The 27,146-nt window shown below is 34.9% G+C and overlaps 1 protein-coding gene across 1 annotated transcript; it reads right to left on the bottom strand.

Moving 5' to 3' along the window:
* Positions 1-17,044: 17,044 nt before the first annotated feature.
* On the bottom strand, positions 17,045-25,862 carry LOC131158297 (DNA repair protein recA homolog 3, mitochondrial). The gene is made up of 8 exons (XM_058113064.1): positions 25,527-25,862; positions 24,824-24,881; positions 23,540-23,757; positions 23,074-23,161; positions 20,418-20,590; positions 19,918-20,064; positions 18,248-18,379; positions 17,045-17,900 (listed from the first exon to the last, which is right to left on the bottom strand). Exons 1-8 carry the CDS (start codon positions 25,581-25,583, stop codon positions 17,505-17,507), a joined length of 1,269 nt encoding a protein of 422 aa, XP_057969047.1. The 5' UTR covers positions 25,584-25,862; the 3' UTR covers positions 17,045-17,504.
* Between the last annotated feature and the right edge of the window lie 1,284 nt (positions 25,863-27,146).

Genomic DNA, 27,146 nt, shown 5'->3' with positions numbered 1-27,146 from the left:
CAAACATTTCATAAATACGGCCTTGCGCCGAAATCATACATAATACACTACCTTGCGCTGGCTATCAATCACAGCCTTGCGCCAAACATTTCATCGGTAATTATCTAAATAGACAAGTTATTTATCATGTATTATAAAATCATAATGTACTACATTATTCCATAATTTCTGAAAACATACTTTATTTGTAAAATTGCCTTAACATAATATTTTTCACATAAAATAATATTCATGCCACACAACGCTGAATGAGACCATATACTTTACACTGAAATCATATTTTCCATACATTTCAATATAATAGCAGTATTTTTCCTAAATAAACATTTTCTCAATAATACTCAAATGTAATACATGCTTTCTGAACATAAATCTACTAGTAATTTAATAGTATTTTCATAGAAAAGTGACTGCTTTAGTTTATTCCCTTACTTTATTTCTGAAAAGAAACCCCCTAAAATACACTCGTCCTGCACCCGCAGGGTTCCCCATTCAACACCTTGAAATCAACATCTTTCAAAATTAAACTTCAGTATTTTTTTTTTTTGTATTCAACATTTCCTATAACTATGGAAATACCAAATTTTGAGTAAAAAGTTTTACCTTAAACCAGGGATGAATTCCAAAGTAGTTCCACCGACGATCCACCCTGGTAGGTTTGCATAGAACTTCCCTAGGAGCGTCGTGGTGGCTTCATATCGTCGAACCAGTGAGAATCCGATTCAAGATCTTTGAGAGAAGGAAGGAGGGACGAATGGAGGAGAGAGAGAGAGTTTGTGCATCAATTTTCAGCCCAAAAATGAAATTTGGGCAATTTATACACTAGCCTTCATCGACGAGCCACGTCACTTCGTCGACAAGGACAAGAAGGTGATTCATCAATGAACTCTCACCCCTCGTCGATGAAATTCAGAATCGCCAAAACACCCTCTCAATATCTTCTTGTCGAAGAGACACGTCCCCATCAACGAGTCCCTCATGTGCTCTCATCGACGAATCCCCTGAGTTCGTTGACGAGGCTCTATTTAATTATTTTCTTTAATTCCTTTTTCCTTCTTCCATTATTTAAATACATTAATTTTTTGAGTCACTACATGAGTAGTTAACTCTGATGGGAAGAAAATGGGCAGTCTTCATCAATCGATCAACGACTACCCAAATGGCGTCCTGTCCATGCAGTGCCGGCGGTAAACTTGTGATAAAATCCATTGAAATGCGCTCCCACTTCCATTCGGGGATATGAAGTGGTTGCAACATTCCTACCAATCTCTTATGCTCAGATTTCACCTACTGGAAAGTCAAACACTGCTCTACATATTTAGCGATTTCTTTCTTCATATTACTCCACCAAAAAGACTCCCGTAGATCCTTGTACATCTTAGTGCTTCCAAGGTGCATTGTATAAAAGGATCGATGCGCTTCCTCCAGGATAATTCTTTTAATCTTAGCATCAGCAGGTATACAAAGTCTGGTACGAAGCCTCAATGCTCCATCATCTGAGATATTAAACTCTGCTCCCTAATCATTCTGCACTTTATCCATAATTTTTTACTAATTCCACATCTCTCATCTAAGAAGCTTTAATTCTTCCTTGTAAGGTGGGCTGAAGTACCAGATTAGCAATGAGTGCCTGGTGATTTCCCTCTACCAATTCCACACCAAGCCTTTCTAAATCCATATGGATCAAATGGTGAGTCACCACTACTGATACTGATGAACCCACTAATTTTTGACTCAAAGCATCAGCTACCACATTAGCTTTTCCTGGGTGGTAATTGACGGTGCAGTCATAATCTTTAATAAACTTTAACCACTTCCTTTGCCTCATATTTAGCTCCTTTTGCGTGAAAAAGTACTTCAGGCTTTTGTGATCAGTGAAAATCTCTCACCTACCCCCATACAAATAATGTCTCCAAATTTTCGATGCATAAACCAACGCTTCCAGTTTTAGATCATGGGTAGGGTAATTCTTTTCATATTCTTTAAGCTGTCACGAAGCATAAGCTACAACCCTCCCTACTGCATCAGAACACACCCGTGCCCTTTGTGTGACGCATCACTGTAAATTACAAAGCCTTCTTCTCCCGAAGGAATTGTTAGAACTTGCATAGTGATGAATCGTTGCTTTAATTCCTAAAAAATCTATTCACACTCGCCATTCCATTCAAACTTCACACTTTTCCTAGTCAATTTTGTTAAAAGGCCTGACAATTTAGAGAAGTCTTCTACAAATCAATGATAGTATCCTACCAATCCCAAGAAACTCCTAACCTTCTGCACATTTTTTGGTCTTGCCTAGTCCACTACCGCCTCAATCTTGCTTGGATCCACAAAAATACCACCCCTAAATACCACGTGTCCAAATAAAGTGACTTGTTTCAACCAAAACTCACACTTCTTGAATTTGGCATACAGCCTTCTTTCTCTCAACACCTGTAAAACTATTCTCAAATGATTTTCATGCTCTTTAGGGCTCTTTGAACACACCAGAATGTTATCAATAAAAATCACAGCAAACTGGTCCAGGTACTGATGGAAGATCCTATTCATCAGGTCCATAAATATAGTAGGAGCATTCGTCAGTCTGAACGGTATAACCAGAAACTCATAGTGGTAGTACCGAGTTCAGAACGTTGTCTTTGGAACATCCTCTGCCTTAACCTTCACTTGATGGTACCTGGATCATAGATCAATCTTGGAGAAAGTTTGTGTCCCCTGAAGCTAGTCAAACAAATCATCAATTCGAGGAAGCGGGTATTTATTCATAATTGTCACTTTATTTATTTCTCTGTAGTCGATGCACATTCTCATCGACCCATCTTTATTTTTCACATACAATACCGATGCTCCCCAGGGTGACATGCTGGGGCTGATAAACCCCTTATCTAACAATTCCTGTAATTGTTCTTTCAATTCTTTTAATTCTATCGGTGCCATTCTGTACGGCACCCTATTTCAGCAATAGCCTATTGTTCCATGGAGCTAAGGTCCAAAATATGAAAGAAACAAGTGTTTCCACGACTCTACCACCCAGTTAATTCTGTTCCACTTAATCCCCCTTTCATGGCCACATATCTTTCCGGCTAAGGAATGTTTGTTTTCATCCAAAAAGTGATTACATTTTTTTACGTTATTCCTATTGTAAGATATTGGATTTCTATCCACATTATTCCTTGAATTGAAACAAATTAGAATTCTCAATTCTCTACAACGTCTACTAAAAGGTTAAAATCACCAAAAAAGATTTGGAAAATATTAGAAAGAAGAAATGCTCGCTTAATTCGTAAATCACATTATTTTATAAAATTTTTGATTGAAAAGATATACATAGACATCCTTTTATGCATCATTAATAGACAACGGGGACGGAATAGTTGTTGGATGGTTAGGACACCCTATCTTTAGAGATAAAGAGAGGCGCGAACTTTTTGTATGCCGGCGCTACTCCTGAAAATAAGTCGATAGAAAACTTGATTTCACGCTCAAGAGACAACCCCAGCAAATCCTCTGAAAACACATCAATAAAATTCCTCACTATCGGGATATCTCCCAATTTTAATTCCCCTTCTAGCGCTTCCTTTACATAGGCCAAGTATCCCTAGCATCCCTCCAGTAACAACCTCCTTGCCTGGATAGCTTATAATACATATGGTGGGGTTCGCACACATGTCTCCACAAATCTATACTCCAGCTCTCCTTGAGGTCTAAACAATACCCCCTTTCTTATAGTAGTCAATATTGGCATTGTTGGTAGCTAACCAATCCATTCCCAAAATCACTTCAAAACCATGCATGTCTAGAACTACCAAGTTAGCTAGCAAGGACCTCCACCGAATACTGATTGGACAGTCTTTGAGTACTTTCCTACATAAACATAACACTACCATCCCAGTCAGTGTAGCCACCAATAAACTGAATTCCCAAGCTATGAAGGAGTGAGTCATCCCTGAATCAAATAATACAATAGCTTTATATAACAAAATAGGAATGATACATGTCACTACATTGTCAGCTGCCTCTGCGTCTCCCAGTGTCAGAGCATAAACCCGCGCCGGGGTGGTATTCCTCTACTAACTGCCTTAGGGTGCCTGGTTATCTCCTCGATGTGGTCTAGGAGCAGGCGCATTACCCAGCTATGCAAGATAGTCTCGTGCAATGTGTCCAGGTCGACTACATTGATAATAGATCACCTCTCTAAATTGGCATTCTCCTAGATGTCTCTTGTGGCACCTAGGACAAGGGAGGGTGCAATGGTTTGCCTTGCACAACTTAGTCTCCTATCCCCTGTCTCTAACCTCCTCTGCCACCATGCCTCCTCCAAGGCCCTTGAGTTGTATCTGCTTAAAAATCTGGAGGCATGGGCCTCTTCCTCTACCTTTGTGCCCCAGCACCTTTCTATAGCCTGGTCTCAATCACTGTGGCTTTATCTACAAGTTATGAAAAAGTCTAAACCTGGAAAGCCACTACCTACTCATAAATGCCCTGCCTCAGGCCGCTCTCAAATTTCCTCACCTTCTTTTCCTCGTCAGGCACCATGTATGGGGCAAAACGGAACAACTCGACGAATCTAGTGGCGTACTACTGTACCGTCATGCATCTCTAGGTCAAATTCAAAAATTCTGTCATTTTAGCATTTCAGGTAGTAGCAGGGAAATACCTCTTGAAAAAGATTTCCCTAAAGCAACTCCAAGTCATAGCTATAGGCACAGGCCTCTTCTCCTCCAGCAATCATGCTGATCTCCAGTAGTGTTTAGCCTCCCCTGTCAACTTAAATGTCACAAACAGAACTTTCTACTCATCAGTACAATGGAGAACTGTCAATGTCTCCTCAATTTCCTGGACCTAGTCTTCAGCTACGAATGGGTCGACCACTCTGAAAAATGATGGGAGATTCATACGTGTGAACTGCTCAATCGTGTAGTCTCATTCCCCTGAATTCTTAGCCATTTCTGCCATTACTTGTTGGGTGACGATATGCAACACCGCATCTAAATCTCCGCCACCCATATTAGAAGGCCCTACTTCGTTACCACCTCTAGCATTCATATTGCTGTTTCCAGGGTCTATCTTGAAAATTGAACAAGCAGTTTTAGAATCCTTATCATCATAACACGTCTAATGCATTTATCTATCTAAGAACCATAACATAGCCTCCTATACCAATCATCTTAACATCCTTATCCCCAATTTAAGATTCAGTCTTACCACTCAGAAACAAGAACCGGCAATAGTTTATCATGGCTTTCCTGAAATCGTCATCCCAGGAAAATCACAGAAACCACCAAGGAATTTCCTATCTCTAGGCTACGATATAGAACCCTAAATTCCAATCTTATCCTTCAAAAATGACTTACTATAATCCCTATCTACCCATGTCCTACTCTCATTAAGATTTATTCCTACACTTTGGTATTGTATTCCATAGAAGTCTGCAGAACCTAGCAACCTAGGCTCTGATACCAAACTGTCATGCCCTGATTTTTCTATCATCTTTTTCTTCAATACAATAAATAGAAATAATCAATCATTTATAAAATATCTCTGATACCACATATCAACATGACCTGAACCGAAGTGGGGGTATTGGGTGATCTGTTCATCACTCATAATAATACCAAGCAGCGAAAAAAAAATATGCATACAATCCCAAACACAATACCAAAGTGCTAACATCAACATTATACATCAACAACTCTCTCCCATGTTCTATACTTTAATGCAATACCAGGAGTCCAAAAACACCACTATACACATGACAGATCTCACCAATACTTACCCTTTACACACAGTCAACCAGACCTGCCGTGGAGCTTTCTAGACTTGATTCCTGGTATTCCCTGAAATGTTAAATTTTAGGAGTGAGACACCTCTCAGTAAGACGGAATAAATTATTGACAGTGTGTGAGAACTTGAGTTTTGGTATACCATAACACATTCATTTAAATAATTATATCAACTGAGAGAAACATAAAGATATGTACTCCTAATCATATATACATATATATATATATATATATATGTGTGTGTGTGTGTGTGTGTGTGTGTGTGTGTGTGTGTGTGTTTTCAAAAGCTTTCATTTCTCATGTATATATATTCTAACTCATAAGTATCCGCATGTTTATAACACATCTCGTTTGTAACTCATGGCTGCTTATTTTTCATAAACATATTCTAGTTCATGAGTATCCACATGTATAAAACACAACACTTTTGTAACTCATGCATGTTCATCATATTTGTAACATAAAATTATTGCATCTGTAATGAGGAACCATCCTGAGGACATTCATATCACATCGTCATGTATTCACCCCCACATGACCAAATTGTGCGACCTAAAGGCGAGACCTAACCGTGTCTAGCCTACCAGGTTAGATCAAAACTGTACGCGTTTGTTGTATGATTGGCCTACCCAATCCTGGTCCAGACCCCAAGGGGAAAATCTACTCTTCAAAGGCCCAATCAACTGTCACTGCCACACTCTATCTAAGACGTGCAATTGCACTAACACATTTAATAGCAACGGTACTGTGCTCTCTGTATATCCCTGATCCATCAGGGTTCTCATTTCCACATTCCTGTATTCATATTCATCATGTTTGTATATCTCATCATGTCTGTATAGTTCTCATCATATCTATATATATCTCATCCCATGTCAGTATATATATCATTTCATCATTTCTGTAAAAACATCTCTATATATATCACATATCATCATTTTTGTATAAACATGAGTTTTGATATATCATAATACATTCATTTAAATAATTATATCAGCTAAGAGAAACATAAAGATATGTACTCCTAACCATATATACATACACACACACACACACACACACACACACACACACACACATATATATATATATATATATATATATGTTTTTAGAAGCTTTCATTTCTCATGTATATATATTCTAACTCATGAGTATCCACATGTATATAACACATCTCGTCTGTAACTCATGGCTACTCATTTTTCATAAACATATTCTAGTTCATGAGTATCAACACGTATAAAACACAACGCGTCTGTAACTCATGCTTGTCCATCATATTTGTAACATGGAATTATTGCGTCTGTAATGAAGAACCATCCCGAGGACATTCATATCACATCGTCATGTATTCACCCCACATGATCGGGTTGTGCAGCCCGAAGGCGGTACCTAACTATGGTTGGCCTACCAGGTTAGATCAAAATTGTACGCATTTGTAGTACGATTGGCCTACCCAATCTTGGTCTAGACCCCAGGGGATAACTGTACTCTTCACAGGCCCAATCGACTGTCACTGCCATACTCTAACTAAGACGTGTGGTTGCACTAACATATTTGCTAGCAACAGTATCGTGCTCTCTGTATATCTAATCCATTAGGGTTCTCATTTCCACATTCCTGTATTCATATTCATCATGTCTATATATCTCATCATGTCTGTATAGTTCTCATCATATCTGTATATATCTCATCTCATTTCTATATATATCTCATTTCATCATTTCTGTAAAAATATCTCTATGTATATCACATATCATCATTTCTGTATAAACATATTTGTATTACTTATACCATCATTTCTGTATAAACATATTTGTGCATTTCATACCATAATTTTTGTATAAAACATATTTGTATAAATCTCATATCATCATATTTGTATAAAACATATATGTGTTTCTCATATATTCATATCTATGTAAAACATATCAGTATATCTTATATTATCATATCTGTATAAAAACACATTTGTATATCTCATAACATCATTTATATATAAAAACACATCTATATATCTCATAATATCATTTATCAGTGCAAATCATATATTTCAGTATAAATCACATTCCCAATATAAAACCATTATTTCATATTCCTCATGCCACACAATTTTCAACTGATAATCATAATATAATAATCATAGGGGAAAATACCCATATCATAGTTTTCCAAAACCATATACCATGTTCTCATTTTCACATACTTTAAGTCAACCAGTTAATTTATTCCTCTTACCTGCAGGGATCCTAAACCAACGCCCACGGAGTTTGGAGCTCAAAACTCTGAAATCATATTTTCCCAGTTCAATCAACTCAATCCCAAAATTACAATGACCTTAATATTCCTAGGCTCACACACTCCATTAACCAGTTAAATTCTAAATAGTTAACACATTCATCATCATTACCTCAACTTTGGAGTGGTACCTGGAAACCCCAAAATACAAAACTGCTCCGATTAAACGGCGAGGAAATGTCGCCGAGTTCCCAAAATGATATTTTCCAACTAATTCGAGCTTGATTCGAGAGAGAAATCAAAGAGAGAGAGAGAGAGAGAGAGAGAGAGAGAGAGAGAGAGAGAGAGAGAGAGAGGATAAGGGTCGCAGCCCTAGAGAGAGAGAGAGAGAGGGAAAGGTTGCTTTTTTATCCCAAATAAAATGACTTAGATGCCTTATATAGTCCTCTATCCCGCAAAAAAAAAGGATCAACAGTTTGCCCTGAAACCATCGATGGTTTGGTCTTTAACCAAACCCATTTTCACCGTTTTACCCTTACCTAGCTATGGTAACTCAAAACCATCAATGATTTTTTGGCCCCCCACCAAACCGTCCATGGTTTGGTCTACACCAAACCAAATTTCCTTCTTTTCTTTATTTTCTCATTATTTAAATTTTCCGGGTCTCTACATTGATTCCCCTTCCACTTGGTAAGAATAAGTATTTTTTGCTATTCATTGATAACTTTAGCAAAAAAAAAAAAACTTGGGTTTATTTTCTTAGAAAAAATAATCAGAGGTGTTTGAACTTTGAAACTAAAAAAATCAAAATTTGTTGAAAAAGAATGCAGTTATGAAATAAAATCTATGCAGTAAAATAGAGGGGGGGAATTCACATCAAAGGAACTTGCACAATATTGTAAAAACAATTGAATTCATTTTCCTTTGATGGTGTCAGAATCTCCTCAACAAAATGCCAATGCATAACACAAAAATCAAGCACTCCTTATATACAAGAAGTATGTTGACAAGAAAGAAAATTTTGTGATTGCGTAGTATATTTGTTAATTGGTCTATGACTAAAAGTATGTTGAATCAAACCTCACAAGAAGCTTGGAGTGGGAAAAAAAATCCAAGTTTCTCTCTTTTGTAGATGTTCAGGAGCATAGCATATGCATATGTAGCAAATCAAAAGTGTTCCAAGTTGGATATCAAGAGTGAGAAGTATGTTTTCATTAGACATGACTCAACTTCAAATGGATACAAGGTTTACAATCTATGCAATGGAAAAGTGATCATAAATTGAGATGTTGAGTTCAATGAGATGAGCATATGGGACTAGAATACTCAAGAGGAGAAGTGTAACTCCTTTCCTTCATCTTAAGAAAATAAGGTGAAAGATGATAAATGAAGTGATTGCTACTCCCCCATCATCACTATTGTCACCACCTAATGGATCATCATCATCATCATCATCGAAAAGAAGATCACCTCTGATAAGAAGCCTTCAAAAAGTCTATGAGGTTATTAAAAATATGGATGATCGACTCTTTTTTCCTCCCTTTTTGCCAACTATGAACCATTAGATTTTGATGAGGCGGTGCAAAAATAGAAGTGGAGAATTGAAATGGATAAAGAAATTTTTGGAATTGAGAAGAATGTCACACTGAAGTTAACAACCCTATTGAAGGGACATAAAGCAATTAAGTCAAGTGCTTTAACAAAGTGGGAAAAAAAATCAAGTTTAAAGGCGAGTGAGTGTTGAAATTAAATTAAACTTGATGTTCATTGTGTTTGGTTCAAGTAGTCGGAACATTTTTTCCGACTTGGATAGTGTATCTCTATGAATTCATGTAGCTAGATACATAGGTCACATTAAATACATTAGTTATAATTAATATTGACATATGTGCAAGGCTACATGTAAAGTCTATAAATAGCCATATACTCGAGTCATCTTCATTGAGTGGAATCAAAGTTTCAAAGTGTTCTACTCTTTCTCCACTTCTCTTCACCTATTTTAAATCCTTTGTTTCCAATAGTATCACAAAGCTATCAAGATACCAAATTGAATTCTAAGATACCTAACAAAAAGTTAATAAGAGATTTAAAGATACTCTAGATGAATTCCTAGACCCTAAAAAAGATGAGTGAGTACAAACTATAGGATTATGCAAATGCAGGGCAAAACAAAAGTGCAAGACACAACTCTATCAATCGAGCTAAGTTCAATCAAATTCTATTATATATTGTTGAAAATCAATATCAAAATATATTTTGTTATCTGGTTAACAGTTGTTGTAGTTGTTTGTTACTCTAACCAATTCTTGTTTTATTTTTAGTTGTTTAGTTGTTGTTTAGTTTTTCAGTTTTTTAGTTACTCGGTTATTCTATTACATGTGTATATATATGTCCTTATGAGTACATCAAGAATAATAAGAGAAGAGAAGAACTCTCTCGCAGCTCTCTGCATTTTTCTGTCTCTCGCAACTCTCTACATTTTTCTAGTTTCTTCCTCATTTTCTTCTCTATTCTCTTTCATTGCAATCTTCTATTTTTTGTAAAATGGTATCAGAGCCAACTTGACTGCAAATCTTTTGTTTCTTTCTTTCCTTAAGAAAACACATTCAGCACTCTATTTTTTTTTTTCTCTCGTGTTTCTTTTTCATCATGACTTCTCCTATTTCGTCCTCTGAAATTGATCCATCTAATCCATATTTCAAGCATCATGGGGAAAACCCTGGTTCACTTTTGGTTTCTTAGCAATTAACTGGACCTGATGATTATCCTAGTTGGAGGCGTGCCATAATATTGGCTTTATCAACCAAAAACAAATATGGTTTCGTAAATAGCACAATAGTTAAGCCTAAAGATGAAGATCCACTATTTGCAGCCTAGTCAAAATGTAATACAATGATCCTTTCTTGGCTCTTGAATGTTGTTTCCAGAGACATTGCATCAAGTGTTCTATATCATGAATATGTGAAAGATTTTTGGGATGATCTTGCTGTCCGATTTGAACAATCAAATGGACCATGTCTCTATTAGTTAAAGAAGGATATCTCCAACTTGATGCAAGAAAATTTGACTGTAACGGCATATTCTACTAGGCTCAAAGGTTTGTGAGATGAATTTTCCAATTAGATAGCCACTAAGAAATGTGTTTGTGGTCGAGGATGTGCATATGGAAAATCATCTCATGAGGATTATGTGCTGCAATTTCTTATGGAGTTAAATGACACATTCACAAATTCATAGACAAATATTGTTAAGTGATCCTCTGCCTTCAATCAGCAAAGGGTATGCACTGATTGTTCAGGAAAAGCGTCAACGAGCTGCTGCAGGGCATGTGCCTTCTGTTGAATCTGTAGCAATGATGCATAAGAATTACTCTTCAAATGCACACCAGCAAAGATATCAAAAAAAAAAAAACAAGCAAAAGGTACCATATTCTCATTGTGGTTATGAGAATCACACAGCTGAAAAATGTTATAAACTACATGGTTATCCTCTTGGGTACAAATTTTCCAAAAACAAGTCAACATCAAGATATACTACTTTTGTTAATCAAGTCATTGCAAATAAAGATTCAGTTAATATAGAAAATTCTTGTCCTTTTACTCCAAAACAATGTGAGCAGCTTCTGAGTCTCCTCAAGACTCCTAATTCTACACCTTTGTCATCTACCTTTGCTATAAATAACAGCACAACATATTCCATGTCAAGTACGTCTTTTCCTAGTGTTTTTTCCATGTTTCGATCTGATAAAACCAGCCTTTGGATCATTGATATAGGGGCTACTGATCACATCATACATTCAGCATCAATGTTTCATTCCTATTCTCGTATTACATCTAAAGTTCAACTTCCAAATAGACAAAAGGTTGAATCCACTCGTATTGGTATTGTTAAGCTTTCTAATAATTTATGCTTAACTGATGTGTTGTGTGTCCCTACATTTAACTTCAATCTTCTTTCAGTTAGCAAGTTGACTTCCAACTCACACTTATGGTTGTCTTTTACTTCTTCACACTTTTATATACAGGACCTTGTGAGCAAGAAGATAATTGGAGTGGGTAAAGCAACTAAAGGACTTTATTACTTACAATTACCTGGATCTAAGGACCTTCTCAAATCAAAATCTGCCATAGCTACTTCTTTTTTACCATATTCAATTCATTGTATGAATTTTAATTTTTCTGAAAAAGATCTTTGGCATTGTCGTTTGGGACACCCTTCTAGTTCAAAACTATCCTTGTTACATAATAATATCCCAAGCATAAATAAAAGTAGTCTTCATATCTGTCACATATGCCCATTAGCAAAACAACACAAGTTGTCATTCAAAGCAAGTTCAATCCATACAACAAAACCTTTTGAAATGATACACTGCGATATTTGGGGTCCTTTTTCCACATGTGCAATGGATGGTTCTAGATATTTTTTTTACTATTGTAGATGATTACAGTCAAAGTACATGGACATTCCTTATGGCACAAAAATCTCAGACTCGATCCATTCTACTGTACTTTATTCACTTAATTTCCACTTAGTTTGAAACCACAATCAAAGAATTAAGATCAAATAATGGTCCTGAGTTCAATATGAAAGAATTTTTCCAATCAAAAGGAATTATTCATCATTTTAACTTGTGTGGAAACACCTCATCAAAATGTTGTCATTGAACGAAAACACCAGCACCTATTAAATGTAGCTCGAGCCTTAATGTTTCAAGCCTCTTTACCTTTAAAATTCTAGGGGGGATTGTATCCTTACAGCGACATATTTGATTAATAGAACACCATCTTCAGTTTTAAAAGGCAAGTCACCATATAAGATGTTATTTGAAAAGCCACCATTATATGATCACTTATGTATTCTTGGATGCCTTTGTTATGCATCAACAATTTGTCACAACAGATCAAAGTTTGACCCTCGAGCTAAGCCATGCATTTTTATTGGATATCCTTATGGCATTAAGGGTTACAAGTTATATGACTTGCATTCAAAGACAATTTTTGTATCTCATAATGTGATTTTTCATGAAACCATCTTTCCCTTTGCATCATATAAATAGCCTCACATAGACACACCTCTTACTCCATTAATCCCAAATCCTATACCTGAGTTTGAATGTCATGATAACATCTTTAATGGTCAAAATTCACAAAATCATCCACCTGCACATTCAAGTCCTCTTCCTGCTGATTTCATTATTCCAACTTCAAATTTTCCTACCACTGATACAATTCTAGTGTCAGTTTCTACAGAACCAAATACACATCAAAATGAATCATTTGCAGTAGACAATTCCCTTTTCAATCCTACACATCATTCATCACTACCTGTCAACATTCCTTCCATTCCACGAAGGTCTACCAGAAACAGGACACAAGCAAGTTATTTAAAAGATTTTCACTATTATGCTATAGACCACTCCAAGAATGACTCTTGTTCATTAGGTACATTGTATCCCTTATCATCAGTAATATCTTATCATCGTTTGTCTTCATCTCACAAATTTTTCACACTAGCATTATCCATGCATCATGAGCCTCGTAGTTTTTAAGAAGCTTCTAAATTTGCACATTGGTGTGATGCCATGGATGTTGAAATTAAGGCTCTTGAGGAGAATAAAACTTGGACTTTCACTAATCTACCAGTAGGAAAGACTCCCATAGGATGTAAGTGGGTTTACAAAGTGAAACATAAAGCTGATGGTAGCATTGAGCGTTAAAAGGCTCGTTTGTTCACAAAGGGTTATACGCAATGTGAAAGAATTGATTATCAAGAAACTTTTTCGCCTGTTGTCAAGATGATGAGCACAGTAAGATCAATTTTTGCTCTGGTAGCCATTCATAACTAGTATTTACATCAGCTAGATGTAAATAATGCTTTTTTACATAGGGACCTTGACGAAGAAGTATACATGATTCTTCCTCTAGGATATCATACTTCATCAAAATCACAAGTTTTGCATTTAAACAAATCTCTTTATGGTTTAAAATAGGCATCGAGGCAATGGTTCTCCAAACTCTCCAATACTCTGATTTCTGATGGTTGTATTCAATCTGAAGCAGATCAATCTTTGTTCATCAAGAAGACTAGCACATTTTTTCATTGCTCTTTTGGTTTATGTGGATGATATTATGCTTGTTTCTAATACTGCATCACCTATTCCAGAATTCACATCATTCTTAAACACCCAATTCAAATTGAAGGACTTAGGTCAAGCAAAACAAGGTATTTCAGTGTGTCAACGAAAATATGCATTAGATTTGCTAGAAGATGCTAGCATGTTAGCAGTTAAGCCAGAAAATTTCCCAAATGGATCCTCATTTAAAATTCTCTCAATATGAAGGTGAGTTATTGAATGATATTACACATTATAGAAGATTAATTGGTCGATTACTTTATCTCACAGTTCCAAGGCCTGATATTTCTTACTCAGTACAAGTTCTCAATCAATTCTTAAATGAACCAAGAAAACCTCATCTTGATGCTCCCTTATGGGTTTTGAGGTATATTAAAGGCGCACCATCACAAGGGTTGTTCTACTCCAACTCTTCCTTAACACATTTGCAAGTTTTTTCGGATTCTGATTAGGCTGGTTGTCTTGACACTAGACATTCAGTAACGGGGATTTGTGTTTTCATAGGCAACTCTCTTGTGACTTGGAAGTCTAAGAAATAGACAATTGTTTCTCATTCTTCTGCAGAGTTAGAATATAGAGCTATGGGTACTACAGGTTTTGAAATCGTTTGGATGTTGCAACTCTTCCGTGAGCTTGACATTCCTCATTCACAAGCTACTTCACTGTTTTGTGACAACAAAGTGGCCTTTCACATAGCTGCTAACCCAGTATATCATGAGAGAACAAAACATATCGAAGTAGATTGTCATTTTATTCGACAACTCATTCAACGAGGTGTTCTCAAAACCAAGCATGTCAATACGAATTGCCAATTGGATGATATTTTTACGAAAGCACTAGGTTCTCAACCTTTTAGCAACATTTTGTCCAAGATGGGTATTCATAATATCCATACTCCATCTTGACGGGGTGTATCAAAATATATTATGCTATCTAGTTAACAGTTGTTGTAATTGTTTGCGACTCTAACCAATTCTTGTTTTATTTTTAGTTGTTCAGTTGTTGTTTAGTTTTTCAGTTTTTTAGTTACTCAATTATTATGTTACATGTGTGTGTGTGTATATATATATATATATATATATATATATCCTTATGAGTACATCAAGAATAATAAGAGAAGTGAAGAACTCTCTCGCAGCTCTTTGCATTTTTCAGTCTCTCGCAACTCTCTGCATTTTTCTAGTTTCTTCCTCATTTTTTTCTCTGTTCTCTTTCATTGCAATCTTCTGCTTTTTGTAAAAATCAATTTTAAAAATTCAAAATTTCAAGTTATTATAACCAAAATGAAAAATCTTAAGAGAAAATCAAATTCACACTAACCTTCACGCAAAGACGCCTCCACAAAGCCACCGTTATTTAGCCACAAAATCTCTCTCTCTCTCTCTCTCTCTCTCTCTCACACACACACACACACACACATACACATACACATAGCTTGAAACAGGAGAAACGCACAGGAAACTAATAAAATTTGTGGTTATGTTATTTTTATTTTTATTTTTATTTTTATTTTTATTTTTATTTTCTTTGTGGAGTTACTATTTTTATCCTATGTCAATTCTCCTTAAATATATGGTTGCGCATTTACCCTTACTCTTTAATATAGAACTAGTAAAGATGTTGTGCTTTACATGGGTCTAAAATACTTGCTCCAAAAATAACGTTTTAAATAGAAAAAATTACTTTAAATTTTTACTACAATTGAAAATCCTTATACCAAAGCTAAATATAAATAAATGCAGTTTGCACAAATTGGTTCTAATAGAAACTATACAATGCACAAGATATCAATAATTTTTAATATAGCAAATAAATTTAAATTTAAATAGTTCATATTAATTTTTAAATTAAGTATAAAATTGAATATAGCTTTTAAATTTATTATTATTTTAAAAAAATTCTCCGAGTTCAAAATCTCTTTTGTTCTTGGTGGTGGTCATTCATATTTTCTTTTAGAGAAAGACACATGGACGATTTTGTGGTTTGCCAACTCTTGAAATATTGCATATTTTAGTTCATAAAAAGTAATATAGCGGTTCAGTCCAAAAAAAAAATCAACTATTTAAAAATATATTTATGAAGAACAAGTTCAATCTTGATCATTGTAATGTTAAGGGAAATTATATAGGAGACATTTCCCTACATGTGCATATATTTTAGATATTAAACATGTGGTAGATTACTCCTATATTTATTAATATCGAACATATATAGAGAGAGATCCATTTTCAATATGCTTAAAATTTAAGAAACAGACACAAATTCCCTATATAATCTCCCCAAGAATTGGACTATTCCAAAAATGGTGAATTTGGATGAAACCATTCAGAAAATGGTCAACTTGGATTGGATCATTTCGAAAATAGTCAATTTGTGTAAAACTATTTTGAAAATAGTCAACTTAGATGGTACCATTAAGAAAATATTAAAAGAAAGTGCAAATCTTGAACTTATTTTTCTCAAACACAAAATTGCCAAAATAAATATAATATTACTAAATTCATCCCCCACTCCACACCCTTTCTTTTCCCTTCCCTTCCACTGCCTAATATTTTGTAACAGTACAAATACACTTTTAAAATTCAAAATAGAGCCTCACATATAGCATTTAAACAGAGTCAAAACTTTTTACGTCCATTTGTTATCATCACTAATGGCATAACATGAAAAAAATTTATAAATTCATAAAACAAAAAATTTTTAAGACTTTGGAAAAAACCAAAAACAAATTCTTAGATTTTATAAAAAAATATTCCTCTGTTTCTTTCCTAATTGGATAGAGTAACCTAATTTTTTGCATGAATAACTTCTCTACATTAATAGTTTGTCACTGTTCATCATATTCATAGGATCGCATGGATATTCAACCTAAAAATTTAAAGACCATCAATACATCTGAACACATTTTCTTTGATTTTTACTGCAGTCCAGTGCTTAGTCTTTCAACAAATTAGGATAGATATACATGAATGTATCTCATTAACATACAAAACACAGCTTATCATATTATAATCAGCAGTAGAAATTATCTTCAGAAAATTGAACAAGGACCCCTTTTTCCTAAATTGATCCTCCTAAAATCCACAAAATTTTCATCCAGTATACACCCCAAAACACATGTGATCGCGCTAAATATAATTACCCAGCTCTAATTTGGGATTTGCCACAAGACTTCCATGCAGAAAGCGAGCACATAGTCCCATCTGATGCCTCCATCAATTTGGACCCATTAAAATAGCCCATGGATGCACAATCTGACTAGGAAGTCAACTGCATCGAAACCCATCATCTAGGAAAATTTGTGTCAGAACAGATGGATATCAACCACATATTAAGGTCATTTTGTGCACTCATGCCTCAATTGCAGCTACTGCTTCTTCATCTGTTGCATCAGGCGATACAATCACCTCTTCTGCATCTCCAACTGCAGGACCTGCTTCTAATTCCCTTTCCTCGTCTGTCTTGCCACCCAGTAGCTTCTCTCTGAGCTTCCTCATAAGTTCTTCCAGGGCACTTTCATTCCCATGCAGGTAATCTTTGATAGCATCCTTGCCTCGGAAGCTCTGATCATTTAGACTGTAAATTGCACCTCCCACCTTATTGATAAACTTGTGTTTAAGAGCCAACTCAATGATCTCTGATTCACGACATATCCCCTTGCCAAATTCAAGCTCAAATTGTGCAGTTTTAAATGGAGGGGCGTGCTTGTTCTTCACAATCTTCACAATAACTTGACTTCCAAGGGTCTGCAGAACAAAACACCACCAGAAGTTATACCTCGAACCACCAAAATCTGATGAAGTGCCATCAAATTACAGTAGAAACAGCACCAAAAGTTATCTCTGAACCCACTAAAATATGATCAACTGTCATTAAACACATTAAAATCTAAGTTCTCAGCTCTCTGTCAAGTAGCTCTGTGTAACAAAGCTTTGCCAAAATATAATTAAGATATAGTATAAGGGCAACATCAAAAGAGGTTCAAATTACTCTCAGATTAGGAATGTAGATGATGCAAATTACAATAATCCCAAACCGCTTCTTCGAAAGACAGGTGGAAACTAACAAAAAATCAAATAGAAGAAATTTATACCTCATCTCCTTTCTTGACAAGCCCTATTCTCTTGATATTTAGGCGCACTGAAGCATAAAACTTCAAGGCATTACCACCACAAGTAACTTCAGTAGGCCCACCAAATCCGAAAGTAGAAAGCTTTGCCCTTACCTAAATTTAAATGGGATCTATAAGGAAATTCTGAATGTATATCCACAAGTTTCAACAGAACGGAAGAATAACCAAAATTCTTTATAAAAAGACAAACTTCAGTAATCAAAATCATATCACACATTGGCAAACAAGAAAAAATCAAATCAAATGGCTGCTCATATACACAGGCTTTCTGACCACCCGGTTCGCAGTTTCACACAATGAGGTAATAATTTTGAATATCATATCAGTTGGACCATGATGAAATAAAACATCATTTTCACTACATCCAGCATAAGAGATCTTACATATAATGCAAGCTTGAAAGCAGTTGGCTAAATTACAGTGTAAGTAGGACTAGTTGAAGACTTAGCTTTGCAACTCCGAGTATGAACGATCACAGGAGAAAGAAATAACATAGAAAAATGTCTACAACAGGGGATACCACTTAAATTTCAATTTCAATTTCAATTCAACTCTGAATTTCCAAATCAAGTCCCCTTCCATCTCTGATAGCAGTACTCTTGTATGTGCATCCATGACTAAAATAGAAAATAAACATCTAACTAGTACATAATTCTAAAATTAATACCTAAAAAAACTGAAAAAATTAAATCCCTAGCTTGACTCTCTAGAAAATTAAAATTACATAATAATCCCAATAAAATCTAGCAATTCCTAAATATAAGCTTTTATTGACTAGCTGACTTCAAAATAAAAGGCTTTAATTAAATTTAAATGGAGAATGTGTTGAGAATTCCACATGTGAGTTTGTCTCACATTAGAAAAATTGAGTGGATGATGGATGCTTATATACATGGTTTGACCCAAGACCCAATAGGCTTAAACTTTTGGGTCAAATTGGTGTCCATCCATGTATATTAAGCCCATCCATGGGCTCCTTGGTGCTAACAAGTGGTATCAGAGCCGACGATTCGTAACTTTGGGCAAGCGACATCATAAAAAGTCAAGATGTGAAGTTAATTTTCCTGACGTGCTAACAGTCTAGGCCTGAGATGATCCGAATAGGGTCAAGACATAGGAGGTAGGATTGGTTCGGAAACACGTGGAATGCAATCCGAGGCACGTAAGGCGCCAGTGGTAAGGCCCACTTGAGCAACTGTTGGGGAATTGGGGTTACTCCCATAAGGGAGACGGTTTCCGTTCAAGGTGAAGCATTTGAACTCACAAGTGAGGGGGAGATTGTTGACAATTCCACTTGTGAGTTTGCCCCACATTAGAAAAATGGAGTGGATAATGGGTGCTTATATATATGGTTTGGCTCAAGACCCAATAGACTTAAACTTTTGAATCAAGTTGGTGTTCATCCATGTGTATCAAGCCCACCCATGGGCTCCTTGATGCTAACAGAATGTTCCAAAACTCCCAAAAACTTGTTCAAATGACTCTAATAAAATATAGAGTTAACACAAAAAAAAAAAAAGGTTCAAAAAATTAAATTTCAAATTGAGGCTACCAAAATGCAGATCAGACAGATGAAAACTAGTCAATCCCAATGTGTATCAATGATAGAATCAAAATAGTTGGGCTAATACCTGGTTTATAAAGATCAAAATAGTTTGTGATAGAGATAAAGAGTGGCTCAACTTGCGAAGAGCCTGGCTCATCAGTCTAGCCTGCATAGCCATGTGAGCATCACCCATCTCACCATCCAATTCACTTTTAGGCACAAGGGCAGCTACCTGCCATTAAAAATAGAGAATTTTTAACCATCAAACAGAATCAAAATTAAGAATCTGCATTAGAAAATAGACCAAAATCAGATATAATAAACCATCTGATCTACACACATCACAAGGTGTGCATAAGCTGCATATGATCACTTTGCAGAAAAGGAAGTGTTCCTGTCAAGATATCCTACCAAGATGATAACAGTGTTAAAAATCTGATGCGAAAAAGATCAGTTTCACAAAAGATGTTGGAAGAAACACGTCATCAATACATCCAACACATTCTAATAGCAATAACCGTCATGATTAAAAGGAAATTCTTCACCGTGCAATGAAATTTTGACCCAACAAAGTGCTTGACTTACGCTATCCACCACCACCACATCAACGGAACCACTTCGGATAAGAGTGTCCACAAGACTAAGAGCTTGTTCACCACAATCAGGTTGTGAGAGAAGCAAATTTCCAGTATTTACCCCAATAGCCTCTGCCAATGCTGGATCAAGAGCATGCTCAGCATCAACAAAAACACAACAACCTGCATTTTAAGGGAAAAGATGAAACAAGTATCTAAATATCCTTAAAAAACATACATGGTGCAAAATAAACAACAATCCAAAGAGGTAACATGTGAGAAATGAGAAGAAACAAAAACAATATTTTTTGGGGCAAGGGAGTTGGTAATCTTGATTATAGGCCATCACATGGTTGTAGTTGGTGGCAGATTTTTTTGCCTTGAGCTCCTGTGAATGCCAGATGCCCTTGAAATATGAATATTCAAAACCTGCTTCTCCTTTAGTTAACCTTGGATTACCATCCAATTTCTTGAAAAAGAAATGCTCATTTCATTGCTCTTGGACAACAATCGTCCCTTCTTGCTCACTAGTATTATTATGATTATCCAATATTAGTATTTTGATTATGACTAATAATATAATAATAATTAGAATTATAATTTATTACAATTAGGTAATTGTTAATGTTAATTTTCTAAGGTTGTTGATGTGTAATATTATTATATACAAATGCACATTACAAGAATATATATAACATTAGTATCACTACAGATTTAGGGCAATTCTAGCAGTCTTATTAAAATAACATTATAATACACATGTTAAGCCAAACACCATAATCTTATAATCTGAGTAATCTAATTAATCTGATGAATGAACCAAACAGAAATACTCCATGAAACAGTAATCCATTTTCCAAGCATAAGATGCTCAGAAAAGTGATTTTTCAAGAGTGCATTTAAGAAAACTTGAACCAACCCTTGTTAAACAATAATGTTTCTAAGATTTTATCATCAATATTACAACCTTGCCCCTCCAAAGTTTCTTTTCAATTACTTTCAGTTCATCCTAAAGCTTAGCAAGTCCTGGAATACACTATGATAGTAGTCCATTCCCCTTCCAAAACCCTCCCATAACTATTCCATCTTTTGAACTTTGAGAGCTTCCATGATCTGAGCATTGGATGTTCCCTAGGTTTAGGTAGATTATGAGGATAAAATGGTGATTAAAATTTTTCAAATTTTTTTATTTCTACAGCAAATATTAAAGCCCAGCTAGCCAAACCTCACTCAAATCTTCAAAAACAAATTAATGCTTTGTTCATGTCATAATATCCCTTTTGCATAAAGTTTAGTGTTGGGAATTAACAACAAATTCCCGAAACCTGTGAGAAACAAAATAGAGAAAGAATTCACGCCAAAGAAAAATCAATCACACACAAAAGACAATATTTAAGTGGTTTGGCAATTTTTCCTACATCAACGGAGTTGCAGGGATTTCACTATTATCAAGAAGAAAATATAAAGAGTGCGGCAGTACAATACTCTCTCTCTCGCTCTCTCGTAACGGCGATTTTATATCCTGCGCACAGCAATGGGCTAGATAACGGGCCCAAAAATTTTTCGGCCCAAGCCTTCGCTTCATGGATTAAGTCTTAAGATATAAATCTCTCATTAAAGAAAGGTCAGATCATCATCCAGATCGAACGCAACTAGACTCCACAAAGCCCAACATTTAGGTATTAAAACAACAATCCCATAGGCCTGGAGTGTCCTTGAAATGTTGAAAAGAGAAAAATAATATTACCAATTTTTCTAAGACTTTTTATCATCTACAATTATATCATTTTCACATAAAATTGTCTTAACCATGGTTGTCAAATCGAAATTCAAATTGTGAATTGAAATCCCAATTTTGGGAATTGAGAATCAAATTGTAAAATTTGGTACAAATTTTGCAGATAAATTCTAAATGACATGCATATATTGATATGTGAACAAGAAAAATAACAAAATACAATTAAATTTGGACAGTGAAAAAAACATATTTCATGTGTATGTTGTCCCTAAACAAATGAAAAGAGAATGAGTCAAGAAATATTAATTAAAAAATGAGTCAAGAAATATTAATTAAAAAAATCAACATTACACTGTTTAAGGTAAGGAATCAAGAAAAAATAATAAAAATTGAACTTTTGGTGTTTATCAACAATTTAAAAAAATAATATTCATTGGATAAGTTATACCTTTTTCTTATACTAAAATATATTCATTGAGCTCAGTGGCATCCAATGAACTCAGATACTGAGAAGTGGGTAACCTAACTAGTTTTACTAACAATTGGCTGCAATTCAAAAAAAGAAAGAGAAGATTTGTAGGGAATGGCATGGGACAAACAAAATGGCCATTCCATATATGCTCTAGCCAATGATAGCATGCAACTAACCAGCTCAAATATATTCACTTTAAAAGATTAAAAATGTGTGTGTGTGTGTGTGTGTGTGTGTCAAAAAGTTCCTTCCAAAACATGAAAAAAGAAATTTTCATTAAAGAAGTACAAGATAAAAATTAAACTAATACTTTAACAAAGATATACAACAATGCTGTTAGCTATGAATGCAGTCTTTTATCCTACATATCGTGTATCAATGCCAGAGAGAGAGAGAGAGAGAGAGAGAGAAAGGGAGAGCTGAGGGCAACAAATTTTAAGAATTGCTAGGAGTAACCTCCTTGCTTCTGTGCTTCAGCAATTACATGTAGAGCAAGAGTTGTCTTCCCAGAAGCCTCAGGACCATATATCTCCACAACACGTCCCTGCAAACACAAGGTAAAGAATTTTCAATAGCAGCCAACATAAACATCAATAACTAACAATCTCATCCATTACTGCTCTTCAAAATGAAGAACTCTCAAATAGGCTTCCAGTTATATAGAATATAATATAAAAATGGAATAAAAAAGTTTATAATGGACAAATTCTAAGTATCTTAGAAATATATTCGTGCCAAGTCTTTCATAGAGCCTGTACGCCCAAGAAAAAAGAATGCCATATCCATATCCCACGTCTTTACTGTGATGTGTATTACACACGTGTTTCACTTGTTTTAATATTCCACATAATATAGCTAGCTGCAAGGAAATTTACTGCATGGATGAGAAATAATAGCATTAGCTCCACATATTGCCAGATACCTTTGGAAGTCCACCAATTCCCAGTGCCAAATCCAAAGCAAAAGATCCTGTAGAAACCACTGGAACATTCCTAGGAGAGACAGACCGGCCAAGCCACATGATAGATCCCTTGCCAAATGACGTAATAATTTGATCCAAGGCATGATGTAGGGCCAGCTCTTTCTTGGACATTTTCTCTTCATTAGAGTCACTTTCATCGGACTTAGACTTCCGTCTGCCTTCAGAAAGATAAAATCTGACATTGATATTAGCTCATAAAAAGAAACAAAATGAACTTTATCCATGTCACTTGTTTAATATTTTACTATTCTTATTATTTGTACTCAGGAAAAATAATCTATGCTGCATGTCTACAATAATCTAAAAATTTTGAAATGGGGTTTAAGAAGGAAATATAAAGTTTCGATCTGGAGATTGCCTAAGAAATGTATTGCCATTACACTTCATTATCCTAATTGACCACAGCTTAAGATTTTCCACATCCAGTCTTCTAAATAATTACAAAAAATCCACCTTGTATTCCATTTTTGCAACGTTCATTTAGAAAGTTGAAAAATATTTCTTTTGTTGTTTTACAGTTTTCATATATAGAAGAATTGGAAAACCAGAAAACAAGGTGGCAATTCTGTAGTTATCTGAAAATGGAAAATGAAATGTGTTTTCCAGAACAGGCCCTCACCATATACAAAGCTACACCTGCCTATCCAGCTGACCCAAGTAGATGTAAATTGGTATTGCATTGACATAAGCACAGCAAATTAACAAATCTAGAAGGGGAACACAACAAAATATACATCTGTGAATTGGTTTAGTTCAATGCATTCACCAATGTGTATTTTAGTTTACATGTGTATGGGCCTCCAAGCAATAATGCAGATATTAAATGCAGCTTTAACTCAAAGCTTTATAATAGATCCTGTAATAACAAAATGTGGAGCAATATTTTTCCCGACAAAAAAATAACAACAAATGCTGAACAAATTCAAATTTCAAATATATATATCATTATATTATAAAAAGAAAAATACAGGAACTTACCTAGCACTTTTAAGTGAATGAACATAAAATTTAAGTAATCACTTTAATGGTTATGGCCATTGTCACAAATAGTGTCCAAAGCCAACTCTTGAAAGGGGAAAAGTTCTCTAAATAGAAGAAGGTGCAGAAATCAATAGGAGAGTTCAAACCAATGCAGCAAAATAAGCTCGCAATATGTTTTGGTTGAACAAGCTAAGCATTTACTAAATGGCTAAATCAAATAACATGTCCAGAAATTTTTAGCACCTTTAGAAGAAAAGTAGCAAAACTTGGAGGATGCCCCCAATATCCCTGTCCTATAACCCTGCAGAGAATAAAAAGATTGGAAACAAATCAGATTTAAAACTTCATTTTCAATTTTCACTGTGCACTAAATAAAAAATCCATCAAATAAGCACTCTTCCATAAAGCAATCTTAATGTTGGTTAGACTAACCTAACAAACACAATACACCAACGCCCACAATGCTGTCAGGAAATTACAATTTGAGACAAACGCTTCACTTTTCTTAACTCATTTCCTTTCTTTTCACTTATTCAACATTGATTATAGACGCACCGTATACCAAGCTAAAAAACAGAGGCCGTGAGAGAGGAAAACAAAATATGCTTCAAAATTGATTGTTTGGATGGCCAGTCCATCAAAACGAACACATCAACACCCGCAAAGTTTTAAGGAAAAAAAAAATGAAGATAATTTTTTAACAAGCCCTTTACTGCTCTTAATTCGCTTTCTTTCTCTTGCACTCATACAACACTGATTATTAACAGAAAATACTCCAAGCTAGGAAACTAACAAACAGGCCCCGGAGAGAGAAAAACAATTATATGTACAAAAATTGGTTGTCTGGATAAACGATTCTAGGCGGGTTATAGCTTAAAACTCGAAACAGTCTATCAAAAGGGCTTACAGAAAAAAAATAATTAAAAAAAAAAAAGAAAGAGCAAACCTCCATTGTTAGTAGAGAGCCTTTGAGAGCAGAAGCGTTCCGAAGAAGCCTCGCCATCGGCCAATAGAGTGGAAGCCTCAAGCCCTGCACCCGAGGAACCGAAAAAGGGAAAAGGGACACAGAAAAAGGAGGAAATTTTGTGAGAATCTGTTACCCAATGTTCGTAGTACAAGTATATGTTTTGCAGACAGTGGGACGAGGAGGAGGAGGAGGAGGAGGAGGAGGAGAGAGTATGCCCATTTTTAGGGTTTATGGGTTTGGTTTCCCTCCATTTTGATGCAGGAGAAAAATGGGGGCTGTCCGGTCGTGGAGTGTTGAAACTGTTCGAATTCGGACACGGTTAACGCGCAAATCACATTACTAATTTACTACCATTTCCGGGAACTTTTTTTTTTTTTTTTTTTTTGGCCTTTTCTCTTAATATTATTTACTTATTTTTTAAATGGCTGAATTTAATTTTGTTAATTTAGATAAAATATAATATAAAATTATATTAATTTTTTTAAATTAATACAAACATAAATTTAAATTTTTTTATATTTAGAATTTAAATTTTAAGTTATGCAAAATTAGACAAAACACAATATAAAATTTTATTTAAATTTATACAAATTCAAATTCAATACCAATAGCTCATATTCCAGAATATTACCTTTAATCATGTAAAATTCAATCCACCAACTTTAGTTCAACACATATTTATATTTATATGCAAGTGTTGTAAACTATTTTCTATTTATGATACTATTAATTTTATTATAGATTGTAGATAATATATTTTAATAAGCAAACTTAATTATTTTGTTTTTTATCTAATTAGCATCTACTAATTTAAAGAGAAAAAATATTTTGTGATATAAACTAAAAGATACCCTAGCATTAAAGTCAGCATTAACTTATGTAAGATTAAAAAATGAAAAGACGTGGACCAACAAAAAGAAGGTATCATCCACTACTTAAAGTAAGGAAGTAGCATGCCAATTTTTACTCCTTAATAACATATATTGTAACGATTCGAAAAAGTTTAACTAATTAAAATAATAATAAAGATAATAAAAGGAAAAAAAAGAAATAGAAGAAAGGGAAAAAAAATTTTAAAGGGTAATAAGCAGGCGCTCGTCAATAAACTTGATTTTCTCGTCGACGAGCGATCTTCTAAGCAGTGCAGGTATTGAAAATACTGTTTTTGGTTATATATTATACTAGGAAAAACTGTGTTGCATGAAAACAACTTTGATAATTAAATGGTTGCGAGTACTATGAATTATGATTTATTGTGTGATTGTGAATACTGGTTGGGCCGTGAATTCTACTTGGTTGAAAATACTGGATGGTTGTAGATACTGCCTGATTATGTGTACTGTGGTAGATGCGTGATGTGATTGAGTGGTTGGTTTTGTTATTAATTTGTATTGTGGTTCATGTAAATTGCGATATAACATTGGCAGTGGTATGAGGAAGTCGTTATATCGTACCTAATATAACGATCATATAACGTTGGCAATGGTATGAGGAGGTTGTTATATGGGCATTTATATTTGGGGGGTAAAACATTGGCAGTGGTATGAGAAGTTTGTTTTACCTATTTACCATGAACAGGGTGGTTTGTGTTGTAATATG

The sequence above is a fragment of the Malania oleifera genome, chromosome 6, assembly GCF_029873635.1.
Source record: "Malania oleifera isolate guangnan ecotype guangnan chromosome 6, ASM2987363v1, whole genome shotgun sequence".
NCBI classification, from domain to species: Eukaryota; Viridiplantae; Streptophyta; class Magnoliopsida; order Santalales; family Ximeniaceae; genus Malania; species Malania oleifera.
The sequence above is the reverse complement of the archived record's forward strand: the minus strand, read 5'-3'. Positions and strand labels throughout refer to the sequence as shown.